This window comes from Hermetia illucens, chromosome 4 (assembly GCF_905115235.1).
Source record: "Hermetia illucens chromosome 4, iHerIll2.2.curated.20191125, whole genome shotgun sequence".
Classification (NCBI taxonomy): Eukaryota; Metazoa; Arthropoda; class Insecta; order Diptera; family Stratiomyidae; genus Hermetia; species Hermetia illucens.
The window spans coordinates 59,659,168-59,678,680 of NC_051852.1; the positions used below are offsets into that span (position 1 = coordinate 59,659,168).

The 19,513-nt window shown below is 41.8% G+C and overlaps 1 protein-coding gene across 2 annotated transcripts in view; it reads left to right on the forward strand.

Moving 5' to 3' along the window:
• LOC119654727 (mitochondrial fission process protein 1-like) overlaps positions 1 to 19,513 on the forward strand; it is a 33,781-nt gene that overhangs the window by 6,368 nt on the left and 7,900 nt on the right. Inside the window, exons 2-4 of one of the 2 annotated variants that reach the window (XM_038060254.1) lie at positions 7,327 to 7,454; positions 13,178 to 13,275; positions 18,422 to 18,767. In XM_038060254.1, the coding sequence (XP_037916182.1) occupies positions 7,327 to 7,454; positions 13,178 to 13,275; positions 18,422 to 18,572 (377 nt within the window). In that variant the 3' untranslated portion in view covers positions 18,573 to 18,767. Of the gene's footprint in view, positions 1 to 7,326; positions 7,455 to 13,177; positions 13,276 to 18,421; positions 18,768 to 19,513 lie in introns of those variants that run through there. The other variant, XM_038060255.1, reaches the window with a different exon arrangement.

Here is a 19,513-nt window from a genome sequence, read left to right on the forward strand (position 1 = left end):
TGCTATCATAGGTGGCTTTAAAGTCGATGAACAGATGGTGCAACTGTTGTCCATACTCCAAAAGTTTTTCCATTGCTTGCCGCAGAGAGAAAATCTGATCTGTTGCTGATTTGCTTAGAGTTAAGCCTCTTTGGTATGGGCCAATGATGTTCTGGGCATATGGGGCTATCCGGCTTAGCAAGATAGTGGAGAATATCTTATAGATGGTACTCAGCAACGTGATACCTCTATAATTGCTGCACTGTGTGATATCTCCCTTTTTATGTATGAGACAGATAGTGCCTCGTTGCCAATCGTCAGGCATTGATTCGCTGTCCCATACCTTGAGCACAAGTTGATGAACCACTTGGTGGTGCGGATATTGACGGATTATGTAAAAGACCGCTCCCTGCTCTATGAGATGCTAGAGAGCCAAAGGAGAATGGAAATCACGTCGGGAGTAGCACAGGGATCCAACCTAGGGCTGGACCTCTGGAATGCTTCCTACGATAATCTGCTGAGACTCGATTTGCCAGAAGAGTCGCGCCTGGTAGGTTATGCAGACGACGTTGCGGCACTTGTTGCCGGACGCACTGTTGAACAGGCGCAAAGCAGATTTGGCATATTGATGCGACAGGTAAGCGGATGGATGACTGCTCACGGTTTCAGCCTAGTACTGGAAAAAACCGAAGTAGTCATCCTGACCAGAAGGAGAATCCCGACCCTGAGTCCCATATCGATCGGCGAGTTGACTATAGAGTCAAAACCTATGGTTAAATACCTTGGTTTAATGCTCGACTCAAAGATGAGCTTCTTCGAGCAACTCAAAGCAGCAGCGGACAGAACTGCAGCTGGAGTCGCGGCCTTGAGTCGGCCAATGGTGAATGTCGCAGGTGCTATATAAACTAGGAGACGTCTCCTTATGGGAGCAATGCAGTCGGTTCTGCTCTATGGTGCGGAGGTATGGGCTGATGCCCTTGACAAGGAGGTGCATCGTAAACGCCTCGCTCAAATGCAGAGGCGGGGAGCTTTGCGAGTGGCGTCTGCTTATCGCACCGTCTCCGAACCGGCTGTGATGGTGATCGCGGGAGTGATCCCCGTTGCGTTCCTAGCCAAGGAGCGCAAAGGTATCTACCGCCGTAAGGGCGAAAACTTAAGAGAAGTGGTTGCCCGTGAAGAACATAAACGCACACTAACCGAGTGGCAACTTTCTTGGCAAAATGAGCCAAGGGACAGATGGATTGCGTGGCTCATCGACAAATTAGAAACATAGTTGAACAGAACGCACGGTGAGATTGATTACTTCCTCACCCAACTTCTAAGTGGACATGGAGGTTTTCAGTCTCACCTGCACAGGATCGGGAAGGCACGATCTCCTGATTGTGTGTTCTGCAATGGAGTGGTGGACGACGCTGAACACACTTTTTTCTCTTGTGAAATGTTGAACGGCTTTCGTCAGCAGCTTTATGCAGACACAGGGGAACTCTCTCGAGACAACATTATCAGAGAGATACTGAAGAGCGCCGGCAGCTGGAATCGTATTGCGCATTATGTTCGGGCTCTTCTTATTGCGAAGAAGATTGAACTCGACCGGCGAGGGGATCGGACGGTAAGGGACTCCCTGAACTAACAACTCCCTTCCTCCCCTCCCGAACCGTTGGTGAAAGGAATTCCCTGACTTGAATTCTCCCAAAGCCAGGAGAGCGGGAGGGCTAGCCCGAAGTAATGTGTCAAACAATTCCAGGCTGACATGATGACAGGAAAGTGCTTAGTTGGCATTCCCACAGCGTACTGTTATGGAAGTCCAACACTCTGTGCGTAAACGCATTCACCTACCCTACTCCAAAAAAAAAAATACCCAAGGTTGCCAGTTGAGTAGTGAATTTATAGTTCCGCCGGATACCTTGGCCGTAGAACTGGTAATACCCATACGTAGCGTTCTTTGCGGTGAGAGTAGTTTATTAGAACCACCAGTGCACCAGTTTCTCTTGCAAAACTTTCATCTTTTCAAAAGCAAGCATTTCAACCGAAATGTTTCCTATATATTTATATATATCGACGAACACGACATGGGTTTGAATTATATTGAGACAAAAACCACGAAAGAGTCCCTCAATCAAAAAGGAAAAACTTATTCTGCTTCCGGCGGCTTAGGTCTGAATTACCAGGCAATTTTTAGTATCAATATAATAATAATACACCCTCCGTTTTAGTGGATCTATGCAAAGAAGCGAATTGCTTCTAGTTGCCTCTGCCTTGTACAAAACCATGAAGTGCCTGTTTTTTTAAAAATTTGTCGATTCAGCCAAAAAAAAGGGTCCCGCGCATAAAAAAATGGCGAAAAGATTTGCCTCCAAATGGCCAGATCCACCATCAAGCGGACAGCGAAACCACGGATCCAACAATCCTAAAACAAAAACTGCCGTTTTAATATCACAAATTTACAGAAGTCGATAATTCTGCCGTTTTCAATTCTGGTACCTATTCCCAGATAATGTACTTCCAAGACACTCTGTACTGACTTTTAACTCTAAAGTTTATAAGAGTATCTTCCGATTTTCAGGAAAAGTCCGACTTGGACGACTCATTCCATCTGAGTACCACGCACAGCCTTCAAGTCTGTTTTTCACCTTCCAGTTCTTCACAGCATGTTGTGATGACTAAATGGATTTGGTGACAATTAAAAGATCATCCTTGGTAGTCGAAGTTTAATTAAACTGTGTTCACATAACCTGATTCTTCTCGAACACTTTCACTTCACAACAGTACAGTTTAGTGCAGAAATCAACAATGCTAATTAATCGCATTGTCACTCACTTTGAAGGAAACTTTTCATCCACTGTGCAGTCACACCTCTAAACTCAATTCTACCCAATAACAGTCCCGGTACATCTCACCATTTGCATTTGCATGCACAACATTCCGCATTAGTCAGAGAACAAGCGTTAAAAGTCCATTTCCTAAACAACAATATGTAAAAAGAATAGCAAAAAGGGTTAATGATTAGTTTTGAAATGTTAGAAAATTTCAAAAGGCTTTGTAAATAAAATTATAAAAAGGCAAATAAAAATTCTCATTTTTGAATTAATATTTTTAAAATAATTAAAATGTCGGGATAGGAAAGGTAATTAAAAGGTAAGTAATGGAGGAGTTAAAATATATAATATAATATAAAATATAAATAAAATAATAAATAGAATGGAGAGGAAATATGCTGCATACAAGCAACTAAATCTCCTGTCGGCTCGTCACAGGACAAAGCAAATGAAATGATGCGGATGTTGCTGAGCTACAGACAGTCTTGTTTCGAACTTCTTATATTCACACTGAGAGTTCCTGAAGTTTAATCAGTCTTTATTCTTACTGCTTTCAGACACGCAATTCAGACGTATTAGTAGTAGTATTTATTTGGTTAATTTCGTGAATTTTTGCGTCGGAGCACACTACGGATGTTTTTGTTCGTGTTCATGCTACGCCGCTGCTGTAGGCTTACCAGTTTCACAGCGCTAAGTGTGATGATAATGAAACTGAAGCACAGTGAAGTGAGTAGGAGAAATACATACATTACGTTCACAATAATGCGACTAGCTAAAATGCTGTAATCAAATAGCTTCTCTCCTCTTGGATTACATTTACTGCTTTCCTAACAAATATATATGTTGAACGTTCACAGTTTCACATCCTAATAAGAATTCAAGGCCATTTGATTCCCAATTCCTTAATTCCTGCAAATACCGTAATTCTTGTACCCATAGAGTACACAAAGAATCATAGGGAAAGTGCACAGAGGCACCTATCACGTCCCCCTCTTATCATTAATCTAGTATTATAAAATGACACCAGCACCTAGCTGTGTGCAGAATCTTAGTAGGTTTGGTTGTAAAAATTTCCATGTCGGCAGATTCTCGCTCTTATGGGTCTTTCATAGTTGAAGTCTCTATAACTGATCCAATACCACTGACTTTGTAAAACTCTTCTATCACAAGGATATATGGGCTTTGGTATGTTTTTGTTATATGTAAATCAGCGTAGTCTTATATGGGATAGAAAACAGTTAGAAGCGTACGTCAGTTTGGATCGCACTAGAGTCAGGAGAATTTCCCCATATTTTTCCCTTAAAAGACACGGCCATGTCGTCACTCAGGTAGGATATCCTCTGTAATCTATTCCCCGGTGCAAGCTTCCTTACCGCCGTACATTTCGCCGTTCTATCCTCCTCGCGCAGATCCATTTGTAAGAAGTGTCACTGAAGAGTGACACTTTGATATATTTATTTGAGACAAAGACCATAATCATTCCTCACTCGTCAAATAAAAATAGGACTCTACAGTTTCCTCGTGTGATTGAACTACAGTTTTTCCAGTAGAAAGTATAATATGGTGACTGTCGTCTTTCAAGCTGCTTTGGTCCCGAACATAACGGTGAAACTCTGCACGTCAGTGGATTGATCCTTATTGGTTCTCTTCAACTTTACCTTCCCGCGTCCGAAATCAATGCCCGGATTTTATTCACTAAGTATGGGAATGATGTACCCCGCCTTCTGTTTATGAAGGTAAAATTGCGCAACCGCCACAACTTATGTCGGGGAATGACTGCTGGAACTACTTTAAAGTAGCCTCATCAGGGGTTTCCATTCCAAAGCTTTGATTATTAAACCTTGACGGTTTCACTCATGCAGGATGGACAATCGTATCTTGAATTTATTTTTTTCCAACATTCTTAGGAATCAGGTCGCGTCACTTCCTAGTGAAAAATGAAATTTTCAAGTCGGCACCATCTGCCTTTTGAACTAGATTTTCACGAGGACCCTTTTAAACTGATGTTTGATTCCTCTCTAATCTAAGCCTGCATAAATACCCTGTCTGGTTCACAGTAGAAATCTGCAGCATTGTTTTAGATTTAAAAGGAGAATCTTGACTAAAACCTTGGGGATCGGTAAAGCTGACGATCTAGTTACATTCATTGCTCTAAGTTCTGCTTCAAGTCATTTTGGTCGTTCCTTCATTACTATAGAATACGCTGACTTCATCCTCAATTTTTCTCAATCAGCCAATCAGTTTCTTCATGATTATTTTTCTTCTTCTACTTCTGCTCCTATGTTTACTCCTGCTTCCGATACAGCTGAGTATAACTCTTTTTACCAGACCCATTCCTTTTATAAATCTTTATCCTATCAAATTTCTTATTGGTAGTATTGATGCTTAGTCGATTGCGGTACAGATAGAATACCAAATCTTTATCTTAAGAAATGTAAACGGTATTTTTCCATTAAACTCAGCATCGATTTCAATTAGTCTTTTTGAAGGTTTTTCCCCAGTTTGTGGATGGAAGCGCGTATTATTTCCCTACACAAAATTAAATGAAAATCAAATTACTGGAAAAGCACAATTTGCTGCAGATCAAGAGGTACATACGATATAGAAAAGTGTCTCCAAGAGCGGATCTAGTATGGTATCCTAACACAAACACACCTCCTTAAAAATTTACTCGCCAATTGCTTTAGCAGGCCAGCTTGGCCGGCTGCTCAAGCCTGGACGACGATTGCTTGATGGCCACTGCAGGTGTAGTGTTCATTACCTTTTCAGGAGGTATCGCTAGCTAATGAAGAACTTATGAAAGTTAAGTCTATAACCGAACCGGATCCTTCTTTCCGGTAGGTAGACACATAACCATCGATAGATAATAAATAATTTTTCCTTCAAACAACCCGCAAACAACAAATTATTGAACATGTTCCCAAGTGCAAAGGTTATCTAATTCACCTTTAAAATTCTAGATTCCCTTCAACTGAGTAAGTAATGAGTTTCGGTAATACGCAGGCCCTTCTTTTCATTTCACAAAATGTCCTAAGATCCCTATCACATTCCTCTTGCGGATCGCTCATCAGCTACGAAAGCTGATGCCCTCGGCAGATAAATGCCAAAGAGATTTGCTCTCTAATGCCTGCCATTCACGTTACGCCCGGCCTATCAAATACGCCCCCACAGTCCACCGTTAACCGGTGGCCGGGACGTGTGATGGATCCTGCTGGCTTGTCAGTTTCGACTGTACAAGGCGGGCAATTATCAATGAAAGGAGATCAGGCAAACCGTTACGAGTGGAGTGTTATACATACATATATCAACTTCACGCCTCAACACCTCTCATGGATAGATTTGATCTGATGGTTCCATCGGGCTTCCCGCTACGTATATGGTGTTCTCACTTCCAGCGGCGGCCGAATGGTCTGTGGATTGTTCAGGCATAATTGACAGGCCTATGGGATTGTATGTGTGCAAGCCTAAGGCGACAAACCAACCATCCAATTCTCTCCCTCACCAAAACCACCCCATCTTCATTTACTTGCTTCCTCAGAATATGCTGAGTCGCCTTCATGACTTTTCCAACGCCCTCCAAAATATTTCCAAAGCCGCCAAGTGCATGTGTTGTAATATTCTGGGATGACAACCTCTTCTCGCCGACAGTTTCCACCTTCACCTGGCAGTCGGAGGGCTATCCCCGTTCCCATATCACCAGATAACCTCTGGTGAAGCTTCGTGGCCGGAGCCACTTCAGATGAATCCTCGTGCAAACTCGGGCTAGGTTTATTTACAGTGACCAGCAACTCGCCGGTATTCCAGCAATTCATCCAGATATTAGACATCACTGTAGTTTGTACAGTAAGAGCTTTGACCCCATGGTGAGACGTTTCGAGCGGAACAGTTTTTGTAAGCTGAAATAGGCTCTGTTGGCTGACAACAACCATGCGCGGATTTCATCATCGTAGCTGTTATCGGTTGTGATTTTCGACCCTAGATAGGAGAAATTGTCAACGGTCTCAAAGTTGTATTCTCCTATCCTTATTCTTCTTCGTGTTTGACCAGTGCGGTTTGATGTTGTTGGTTGATTCGTCTGCGGTGCTGACGCTGCCACCATATATTTTGTCTTGGCTTCATTGATGTGTAGCCCAAGATCTCGCTCCGCCTGCTCGATCTGGATGAAGGCAGTTTGTAGGTCTCGGGTGGTTCTTCCCATGATGTCGATATGTGACAATACCAATGACAATACTTTTCAAGTAGTTCTAAAGGGCAATTATCAGTGATTCATCTCCAACTGCGACTGTACTTCTGAGCTGGTATGATCCATTCTGACTGGCAATCTGCGCTTTCACCATGAGACCTATAGTACGCTTTGACCGCGATTACACTTCCTATATGTATTGAAGAAAATCAGATGGAGTATGTGCTCCTTCGCATTCTCCATGAAATTTTCGGTTGATGCATTATCTAATTACTTCAAATATACAAATCCATTAAGAATTTAACACCCATTTTTCACTACACTTTCCGCTTTTTTCTTCTTCCGTAGGCTATGCTGGGGTCGTCGCAGAACTATTTGTTTGCACTTTCTCCCGAAGGACGCTTAGAATTTCCCAACATGTAACTACGGGCTACATATTAGCCGATGTAGCAACGAAAACAGTTGAAAACTTTGAGGTATGTACAAATCGATTTGCTCTTTTCCTACGATATCACAAATACCATAATTATCGTTGGCGTGACAATCCAATTGGATATGCGCCTTAAAGCTTCATTGAAGACCATAACAGTACACTACAGGAATACGGTACCATGAAGGAAGCACTATGATCACGATGGTTATTATTCTGATTTGATTCAAGCACACTTTCACAGCTTACCGGCTGCCATCCGACATTCATCTACGATACAAAATTCCCACATCACAAATATATTCCATAAAAAAATTAGCTATTGTTTTCATTCAAAATTTAATCAATTAGAGAAAGCGTTAACCATATTCTTTAGAATGATTGAAATAATTGAATCCTTCGAGTTTTGACTCCGATAAAGGTATGCCTTAGTTTCCACTAGTAATAGATCTACGTAAGCTGCACCGAAGATCTTTACTGTTAATTAAAAATTTCAACCTCATTCTGTTTGGAAACTAACATTGGTCAAAAGCCTCTGCTGCGATGGTTTTTCAGCATTGAATGAATGTAAGTAAGGCCACTATAGGTTTAGGTCTGCTTCCGCGCACAACTCTTTAAAACATTCCGGCTTATTGGTTCACTTAATCCTGCCTTAAGGGTCCGCGTACGTTTCTAGCCAACGTCTCGTCTTCCTCTAAATTGTTGGCAAAGTCTCCCTGCTCGAAAACATGCAGCCCGCAACTCCGCGTTTTCTCGCCCCACCAATAGTTTGATCGCCTATTGGTGAAGATTCGTCGCCCCGAATTAACAGTGCATATCTATAAAGCACCCCCTTGAAACGTCTTCACAGACTAACCCTTATTTCCAACCTCCCATCCACGAGAACGTATACTGTCGCATGTACCATTTTCATTCTAGAGGGGAATTGCCGGTTAGTACTCATTAAGAACCAGACATACATACATATATCAAGTCGGCTATTGAGCCTGAGCCTGTCCCTTGAAAAATGCATGCATTTCTGCCATTTGCAAGCACCAAAACTAGCCCGGCAAAAGCCTCGAGCAGAACATGGCCTCTGTGTTAGTAGTTCAACTACCCCAATCTACTGCCCACGCGACCAAATCATCCCCTATGATTTTGTGGTTTCGACTTCTTGCATCCGAAATACCTGCTTCCTTTAACGACATCTATTTTATTGAGTTTTTTTAAATAAAAACTAACAATAAGTTTTCAATTCTTAAGGTACGACCCCATCCACGCTACACGGTCCTAAAGTGTACTACCTGTCAAAATTTCTTTATATGGTTTTGTAGGCAGCAATACACATTTGAGTGACACGACTCAACGCGACATTCAACCAAGCGACGCGATGTGGCTGAGTTGCCTGGCACAGAATATTTTACAGTGTTGCGTATTATTTCCGTATAATGACCGTATAGTGACTCCTATGATTATTCAATTTTAGTTTGTATCCACCTGTTAAAATGTCAAAATATGTAGTCGTTTGTAGTTGGCTGCTGCGCTAGTGCAATAGAGGAATGCCGGAGCGATTATGCTGAATGTAGTGTCACGTCGCGTAGCGTAAATGGGGTCGTACCTTTAAGGTGCGACGCCATCTACGCGACGCGGCTACAAAGTGCACTGGCTGCTAAAATATCTCTATATGGTTTCGTAGACAGCAATACACGCTCAAACGACACTACGCGACGCGGTAAAGTTGCCTGGCAGAGAATATTTTGCAGTGTAACGTGTCATTTCCCTATAATAAACTGAGTTGACTGCTACGATTTTTCAGGTTTAGTTTGTTTAAACCCCTATACGTTACGTGACACGAGACTACATTCGGTACAACTTCCGCGACGCGCCTTTGCTAAACAGCACTAGCGTGGCAGCCAACTATAAACAATAACATATTTTGACATTTTAACAGGTGGATACAAACCAAACCTAAAAAATTGTAGCATTCACCTGAGTTCATAAATGGAAATGACACACGACACTGAAAAATATTCTCTGCCAAGCAACTCAGTCGCATCGCGCCACTTGGCTGAATGTCGTCGCGCACTCTCGCTCAAATCTATATTGCTACCTACAAAACCATATAAAGATATTTTGACAGGTAGTGCAGTTTGTGGCCGCGTCGCATTGCGTAGCGTAGATGGGATCGTACCTTTGGAGCTAAAATTTGGATGTATTCCTCGCCAGTGTTATACATCATTCTCAAAGTAAGATTATATTTTAGCCTACATACATAACGTTCTGTTTGCCTTTATTTACATTCTACAATTTTTTTCAATCCACTTTCACTAGACTTTTGCCACAATCTCCTGGCTAAGAGGTTAGGATGGGAAGCTTTGTATTTTGTCACCAGGATTCAGACCTCCCCTCTGCCTATCACAATTTGAAAGTCCCTGTGGGTGTTTTGTTTTTCATATACTAAGGTGCACCGGTGATCATCCGCAGTATCCTGGACTGGGTTCTGTGTAGCAGCTTGGCATTAGGTGTGCGTGCTGAGCACCACAACTGAATTCCATAAGTCCCTATGGGCATTATGACGGCTTTGGAGAGTAGGTAGTAGTCGAGTCCCATCTTAGAGTTTTTGTTTAGCATTGCCTTCGGCTCAATATGTCCAATTCTCCACGATTGTTGGCTATCCAGGTGCAAACCGAGATACTTTACGTCATTCTGTTGAGGGATCATTACACTATTGATTGAGACCTTAGCTGGATCAGGGTGAAAGTGACATGACAGCACTTAGCACTTAGTGCTTATTAGGTAAGGATCAGTTAGTAGATTCGAGGAGGAGTGTCCAAGAGCGCTGCCTCGAGGGATTCCAACTTGGATGTTGTAATCGCGAAACGTGAAGCCTTAATATTTGGCTCTAAATTTGCGCACCAAGAGAAAAGATTCCAAAATTCCATGAAACTGTACTGGAAGCAGCTTCTTTATTTTAAAATTCAAGTCCTCGTGTCACACTGCGTCGAAGGCTTGCGTCACATCCAAAAAGATTGCTGAGCAATACTTTCTATTCTCCAGTGGACTCCTTATCTCAGAAAAGATCTTGCGAACTTTCTCGATTGTACCGTACTTCTCTCGAAAGCTAAACTGGTACTTAGGAATTACTTTGTGTTCTACTGGATGTGGTGATATTTTTGAAAATAGTAAATTCTCTTTAGGAGGATGGGGAGCGGACTTATAGGTATGTATAATGCAACCTGGGTTTGGTCTTCTTACATTTAGGAATCGTTGTAACTTCTGAAACCTTCCAAGCCTTGGGGAAATAGGCCAGACATGCATTGAATATGTGAGTGATTGCGATACCTGGAAGTTCCTTCAACATTTTTCTCGTGATCAGGTCATATCCTGAAGCTGTTTTTGGATCCACTTATTCTCTAAAGACTTGAGGTACTTATTTGGCTCTAAATGAGAAGCTTCCATGACTGTGAGGGAGGAATAACTTTTGTAGGTATTTTGCAAATACCGCCCCCTTTTCGGCACCACTTCTTGTCCAGCTACCGTCTTTCTTGTAGCTTTCCACGGAGAAAAATCAGTTGATGCAGTAGGCAATAAACCTCGTAAGTAACTATGTAACTCCTGTTCCTGTTATCCTTAATGGCTGCATGGAGCAATCGCCTTTCTCTGGTCAATCGTTTTTTTAGTTCTGAAAATCCTCAATTTCCGCTTTACTTGGACCAGCTGCGCTATGCTATGTGGTGTACTGCTTTGCGGTAGATAGCTGTGGCCATTATTTAGCCCAATTTCATCAGGGCTTTGTATGTTTCATCATTGGCTTTCAAGGGTATGTCAATTTGAAGATGAGTGCTTATATCATAATAATATTCGTTAGTACAACAATCCAATTGAATCAAGGCCATGAAGTGCATTAGAGCACTTCCGTCGATCTGCTGGTCAACAAATGGGGCAGATGAGACGAAGTCAAATTTACTGTCTCGGGCTAGCACGTCCTACAACTGTCTTCCCTTGGAAGTGATCAGTCTGGAACTCCAATGAGTGTGCTTAGCATTAAAATCCCAATCGGCAAAAAATCTGTTCCCCAATTTGTTCAAAAATTCAAATGTCTGACAAGTCAGTTTAAACCTTGGAGGACATTTGATCGCGATGATAGTTATCTCCCCTGCCCACTCCAGTAATCTGATTGAAGATTCTTGGTGTTTGCAGTAATCTCCTAGAAGAGAATGCTTAATACTATATAGAGAGATCTAATAAATATCCCGGTACCGCCGCGCGCTTTTTCTTCCAGATACTTAATGTCGCAGAAACAATACCCATCAAATTGTTTTTGTGAGTGAGATGCCTTTCGGATCATCGTTTGGATCAGTGTAAGGAGAAGCTCTTCCAGATTGTGGGTTGGATCCCTTGTATTTTATTGGCTTTGAGGTGCACATTTCAAGACACTAGCTTAGTTCACACCTTATTGATTTATGTTTTTAGAGCCTTCAATCACAGATCTGCTGGCGGGAGTGGTATTTATTTCAGCGTGTTGAATTCGTTGTTTCGGTTGCGATTTTTACTTAATTTCTGCGTGTGTGGTCCACCACAATTGGTACAGTTTTTAACATTAGTTACAAACAAATGACACAAACATTGGGTAGTTTGCAGTATATTTCTGTCTAACCAAATTCTTGACAATTCTGGCACTGCACCGGGTCAAGTCCTTTACGCGGCTCTTCTACGTCGATTTTTTCAATGAAGCATATAGCATAGGTTATATATTGGGGGCATTTCGCCTTCTTAAATTTCATAGCGTCAGATTCGAGTTCGACACGATAGGACGACTGCGGAATCCTCTTACGGTTTATAATATTATATACCACCCTCATCTGAAATACTACTCTAATACCCTTGAAGCTCTTCAATTAATATTTTTGTGTTTAGTACTATTTACTTACTTCTTGAGTAGTCAAACGATCCAGCCTATATTTAGTTTACCAACTGCCAGCAGATTGAACGTGGATGGACTTTCCCTTTCCCCGGAAGCTCCGCTGACTTTCACCTTTTACTGAATTCGGCATCGCAGGATCATCAAGATTCTACTTGATGTATCCAACTGGTTCTTGCAGTATCTCCCAACCAGGTCCAGTCACCGAACCGTGAATTGACGAATACCCAGGTATCTGTCCATGTCCTTACGGTGGGTATCCTCGCTTTCTTGTTTTCTTGTTGCTCTTTTTCCACATAAAATCGCATGTATTTTATCCATGAAATCTGCATAAAGTCAGATCCCAGACTATTCGGCCCGTAACTCGATGCAAATCTTCATCCAAATCTTTGCTAACCCAATGTACATGGTCAAGCAAAAATACTTTGCTTGGCCGCCTCCTATTCAGTTTCTGAAGGATTATTTAAGAAATCTTTCAGCAGCTTTTCACTACTAAGTGACAACCGGCCCCCACCAAACTTTTTTGTAACAATTTTCCCTAGAAAACTTATTATCAGAACAACTGTTCCTAAGTTACATGTAGCTTTCTAAATTAAAAAAGAATTCAGATGCAATATGCTTATTTATTTTGTGTAAATCAACCTTCGTATACTCTGATTTCTCAACGATATAATACGAGTACGCGGACATAGTTATAGAACCATTCACGTTGATTTCTAATTACCGTTTTCTCGTGAGAAATCATTAGTTGATATGACAATAAAAAGAAGCCACCTTCGTTAATTCGTTTGCTAATTTTTTTATTGAAAAACATAAATTCCACTTTTATTAACGTATTACCTTAACGCAAACGTACGTATCTTTCACAGACTTGTCAGCAGAAGAGCAGATCTGTTTGGACTCTCGTCGACACACTTCTGTGGCAGTCAATGGCTACCTTGCTGATTCCAGGTTTTGCTGCACCACGGTAATTGGAACCATGCATTGTTTTTATTATGCTATAACATCTGAAATAAGATAAAGGACGATTTTGATTCAAATGACAGAACTCGACACAATACCAGAAGAATTTTCAACTGACATGGAATTCTTCCCAAGTATACATACAGCGCATTGGTTGGGCTAGAAGACGGGAGCCTTCCAATCTCACTGCCCCGGATTCGACTCCCAGTCATGAATTTTGGACGTTCTCCGCTTGATGTAGGCTTCTCACTTGCGCAGCTTTTAGCGTGATGATAATCAAACTGTAGCACGGTTCAGACACTTCCCCATCCTAAAGTACCACATTGGACCATTACATTCTCAGACCGGTTCATTAAAGCAAATAATGATAGAAAATTGAGGAGCAGCCCACATTTTTTCCAAAGAATCCTCAAATTCTGAAACTGACTGGCAAAAGTCTGAAGTTTGTATGGAAATTTCTGAAAATTCTGAATTGGTTTGACAAATTCTGAATTTGACTTGTAGCTTGACCAGCAGTTGGTTGACTAGATGCCAGCTAACATTTGGGTTGGTTAATAGCACATTAAGGGCTGTAAAATCTAGTTCAACGGGATGAAGAAAAATGTCATTAGAAGAAAATAATGTCTGTCTTTTAAAAATTTGTCTACATGTATCGGGTCCGTACTTGGAAGGAACTCTGAACTTATATTGTTTAGCCCGTTGAGGAGTGCCGTCTCCACGTACACGAGAAGGGTGATCAGATTCGAGTCTTCAATAGGACTCATCTGAAGTGACTCTTATAACGATGTTTTACAGGAGGTACTATGGGAACCGGGATGGCCTCTGAGAGTATGTACTCTAAGAGAACTCCTAGAGGATGTGTTCTCGCCTGGTTGGACCCCTTCTGGGAGCGGGCAAAACGCCTTGTGGGCTCAAACGTGGAATTACGCTGTACAGCTCAGGTGCCGTAATCCTTAGTTGTGGCACGGGTATTAGATAAGCCATGCACCCACTGGTATGAATGATGGACCCACCCTCAGTGCAAATCAATACCGTGGAGCCTCCCACAGCACTCTGGTTTGGTCTCCAAATAAATCGGTTTCTGAAAGACCGTGAGGTTATGCCTACACGGCGGTTTTAACGCCCTGGATCTTCAACGTATATTGTATCTGGCCAAAGTATTCCCATGATACAACGCAAACACAAGGTTGATGAAAACTTGGGCTTTCGAGCAACCAGCACAGAAAATGCATTGGCTCGGAACAACCTCAACTTGATGTTGCTGTTGAAATAGCTACACTTTCATATTTTGAACAAAACAGCGGCGCATATAAGGCGGGCATTATTGTTAGCAGTGTACTCTCGACGATTGAACAGTTTGACTTTAACAACTCATGCGAACTACATACGGGACGAAATTCTGGGAATATATATACTATATATTGTGTCCAGATAGCTGAGTGGTTAGAACACAAGGCTGTCGTACGGAAGGTCGCGGTTCAAATCTCGCTGGTGGCAGAGCGATTTGTATCGTGATTTGACGTCGGATACCAGTCGACTCAGCTGTGAATAAGTACCTGAGTCAAATCAGGGTAATAATCTCGGGCAAGTGCAATGCTGACCACATTGCCTCCTACAGTGCACTGTAGTGTACCGTTACGGTCTTGAATGAAGTGCTCTAACACACTTCAAGGCCCTGATCCAATATAGATTGTTTATATAATACTATATGTTAATACTAAGTAAATGATTACTCTCAATAGCAAATATTGAAATGAATGAATGACATGAATTGAAACCTCCTTCTAATGATCTTGTCCAGACATATACCAACGCCAACGAATCCACATGTAAGGGACGTGTTCCCGGGACATTTTTCGAAATGTATTACGCCAAAGAATCCATTAGGAAGTTTAGGTGGAAAAAAACAATACTCTCCATAAAAAATGACGCGGGTTTAACGACATAAGTGAACATTCAGTCCTAGTGAGGATCGAAACCATAACCTCAAAAGCAATATGCAGCGAATGGCCAGCTGTGGTCATCATAATCTTCCTATAAATTGCATTTACATACATAAATAGACACTGGAACTGCAGCATTATCCCGGGATATGCTTTTGCATTTGAGATCTTATTCTAAGCCTTCCTTTCATTGGTTCTTCTCATCTGTTAAAGAATCGTCCCCTATTGTCATTGATCAGCCCAAGCGTTTTTATATTTCACAAGCCATATCACATGAAAGGTTTTGTGTATTTCGTATATAAGAATATTTTAGTGTACATTTACCTCACTTGCACCTAGCTCGTAATTGTTATGTATTTAGTATGTCAAACTATCTCCCCCTCGGACACAACCTTATCGTGGTGATGGGACTTGAAGTAGTTTACTACTACTGTCCAAAAACACTTGAAGATGGAATCAAAGGATTGTTACTCTCCAAGAAGTCACAGACTTCGAATCGCAGCACAGATTTTGGAGACGTCACCAAATTCATGTTCAACCACGGAGAAATCTGTGAAAGATAGGCTCTCCACTTCAGTGGAAAACCTACACCCGATGTCTAGGAAGCATCAGGATAGTACAGCAACTCCCTTATTGAGAGGAACTGGAAAAATTACTACAGCGGCCTGCTGGTGACACTGTTGCCTCACTCTTCTAAAATACGGGACAGGAAGGCTCGGTAGGAGGAAACTTCAGCCCCCAAGGAAAAGGGACTACAGGCTTGCCTGTCAGAAGCTTCTCCTCCGCCTGCACCCGGAAAACGGAAGAAAGGGAAGCTCGCGATGTGGACGCAACGGGTCTAACACCAGTATGTGGAAACAGATACATGCAGCCCGGGCACCGTGAACCTGGAAGGGCTCAAAGCCGACGAGAACGGAAGGCACTGCGAATGAAAGCGAAATTTCTTGAGACTGAGGACATGGACGTTGCAACGCCACCAAGTGTGGCGATATTCAGAGAACGCGGAACTTTCGACGGAAGATGGAGGCAAGTTGGTAACCGTTGTGAGATCTTTTCGGTTAGCGGCAGTTTCCATATTAGACTGCACTTATGGCTACAAACATAAGAGTTAATCAAATTAACCTGCAGCATGTCAAAGCTTCTCCCTATCTACCGGCGGCAAAGCTGACAAAGTTACAAGACTGTCCTTATATATTTCTGGTTCAAGAGCCAGTTCGTTTTAAAAGAATCTGTGGTATTGGATCAATCCTCGAGACCGAGGGACTCTGTTCTGATGATGCTGAGATAATTCTATTCCCAAAACCTTGTTGCCGTCAATACCAGGTTAACGGTAAGAGGAGAAACATCATAGTTGCCTCTGCTTATTTACCTTTTGCTTCTTTGTGTCCTCCACCGATGCAACAACTAAGGGATCTGGTAGTGTATACGGAATCAAGTGGACTTGAGGCTTGCTAATAAGGATGAGTCGACCGACTCTCTTAGAAAACCCGATGGTACTTTCATGAACTTCAAAGTTGAGTCTATACAGACTCAAAGTCTGGGAAAAACTTCAGGCAAATCAGTGTAACATCATTTTTGCTGAAATATCTCAAAGACTGGTTGAGCGTCACATTCGCGAGAAGGCTCTAGGGTTGCACCCACTAAATGAAAACTAACATGCTTACCAATGTGGAAAGTCCTGTGAGTCTGCTCTTCATTCTTTGGTTTCAAAGATAGAAGAAGCAATTCGAGTACGCGATAGGGATGTTGGTGGACATTAAAGGGACTTTTGACTATGGGCCCTTCCAAAAGCTCTGTGATGCCGCCAGAGAGCATGGTGCTGATGAAACTCTAACAAGGTGGATCTACGCTATGCTAACACAGAGATTGCTGTGTACTGAAGTGGGTGTTGATCGCTACTTAACAAAGGAAGCGACGAAAGGCTGTGGAGTATGCTAATCAACTCACTACCATGCGAATTGCAAAATCTGTCAATACATGTTCAAGCTTATGCGGATGACATGGCTGTGCTGGATGTTGGTCGCGATCTTGGAATGATTTGTAGAAATACACAACGCCCCGTTGATTTAATTGACAGTTGGTGTCTCAAGCACTGACTTTCAGTAAATCCTAATAAACCCACAATGGTATTATTTACAAAAAGGAGGAAACTGAATGATCTTCCAAAGATGAGGAGTACAACCCTTTAACTCTCCGAAGAAGTGAAATATCTGCAAGTCATTCTAGACAAGAAGCTTCATTCGAACAAAAATGTAGAGATAAAGATAAAATGAGCTCTCACAGCTTATGGGCTATGTAGGCGGACCTTTGCCTCGACGTGGGGACTTAGGCCTTTGATAGTAATGTGGATATATGGATATTAGGCCGATGTCCGCTTATGCATCCGTAGTGCGGTGGGTTAAAGTGAAACAAAAAAATTGTCGCTGTAAATTAGTCACACTGCAAAGAACTGTGTGTCTGGGTATCAACGGTGCCATGAGCACCACATCCGGCGCAGTTCTGAATGCATTACTGAACTTCCAGCCCTTGGATTTATTCAGAGTACTGCAAGGAGAACAGCTCATAAGCTAATTCTATTAGGTCTATGGGCGGTACAGAACATTGAAGGAGTCATTGGGAGAACTGAATCCAATTTTCGCAATGCCTTCCGATTCTCGGAGCTATATACATCTGTTTGATAGAAGATGTGACGTTATCTCGAAACGAAGAGAAAACTGGGACGAACCAATAGAATATGTTTCAGGATATACTGATGTCTTCTACACCGATGGTTCTGGAGCAGGAGTCTACCACTCGAATAAAACCGAGTAATGGATTTTTCCCTTGGAACAATCCATAACGGTTTTTCCAGGCTAAAGTATATGCGATCCTAAGGGCGGCAACTGTCTATCTGCTTTTCTCCAGAACGGCTACACCCATTTGGTGAACGTATACAGTAGGTGACATAAAATTACATACGTCTACGTCATACAAGGCTTGTAGCAGTGAAGAAGAGAACAAATCAGAACAAAATCAATCCAATTATTTCAACTTCATATTGATGATCAATCCTCATACTCTTTCCCATTTTTCACACACAAATCTGTGACATTTGATGGCCATGTAAGTCCGCAGTCGAGCATCTTTTTACATCGTATGGACAATTAAAGCTGAACTTTACACATGTTTCATTGTTTTATCTTTCTAATTTCAACTTCTGATTTTCAGCATAAATAACCTTCTGGCCAAATTGTTGAAAGGTAAAAGTTCGGACCATATACCACCCATTGTTGCTGCGGCCTCTCTCCTTGTTTTGTCAAAACCTATCGATTCTGCAGTTGACCAGCTGTTGGACAATACATTGAGAAAGTCCGAATAAAGTACATGTGGCTGGTTCTAGGCGCTTACGATTTTTATCGATAGTTATATTATTTGTGACATTTAAGATTCAAAAAACATAAAGCTGCAAAAACATGTTGTATATAATTAAAAGTAAACACGGGCATTTTGTTTGTAAATTAGTTGTAGATAAATTTAGTGCAAATAAAAATATGGTTCTATCTTTAAAAAATAAAAGCAGAGATTTTCAAATTCCTTTTTCAAAATTTGTAGTACTTTTGACACACACTCTCCTGTGTTCCTGCTGCTGTATTGTAATTATCATCACTCCCATCAGAGTAGTCAAGGTGTTTGAGGGAGGATGGCCTGGTTCAATAATCCCTTCCACTTCTTCCAGCCAAGGAAACTTGAAGGAGATCAGTGAGAAAAAATCGATAGTAGAATGCAATCATGGCAGACTCCGTTCTCGACTTCTAATTCCTCCAAGAAATTGATGCGCTGCGCTATCACTCTCATAATAAATATAAGTTTCTCCAGAGTGTCTCTCATGCGTTACAGATTATTTTAGCTATCATCTTTGAAATAGGAGGGAGCACGCAGAATACCTCTCCAAATGGCATATTCAAGACAGGTGCCCTTTTTGGAAATCTCAACAATCACTCCCTTCTTCCACTTCTCAGGAAATGCGGGAGAAACGATGAACAAATCCACGTAGACCCCACGAAATCCGTCAGTTTTGGCCCATTTTAAACGAATGGCAGTGATGAAATCACTTCTATAATATTTGGAAGAGTCCACATCGGTACATTAAAGCGACTTGTCATCTTTTCCACAAGAGGTGAAATTTCACCAGATATCACACTATTCGCAATAGTGATGATGTGCTCCCTCGCCCTCCTCAGCTACTCATCATCGGATACCGTCAACGTCCCTCATCGAAAGGCTGAAAATCTATTGTTACACACATGAGCTCCTAATCTA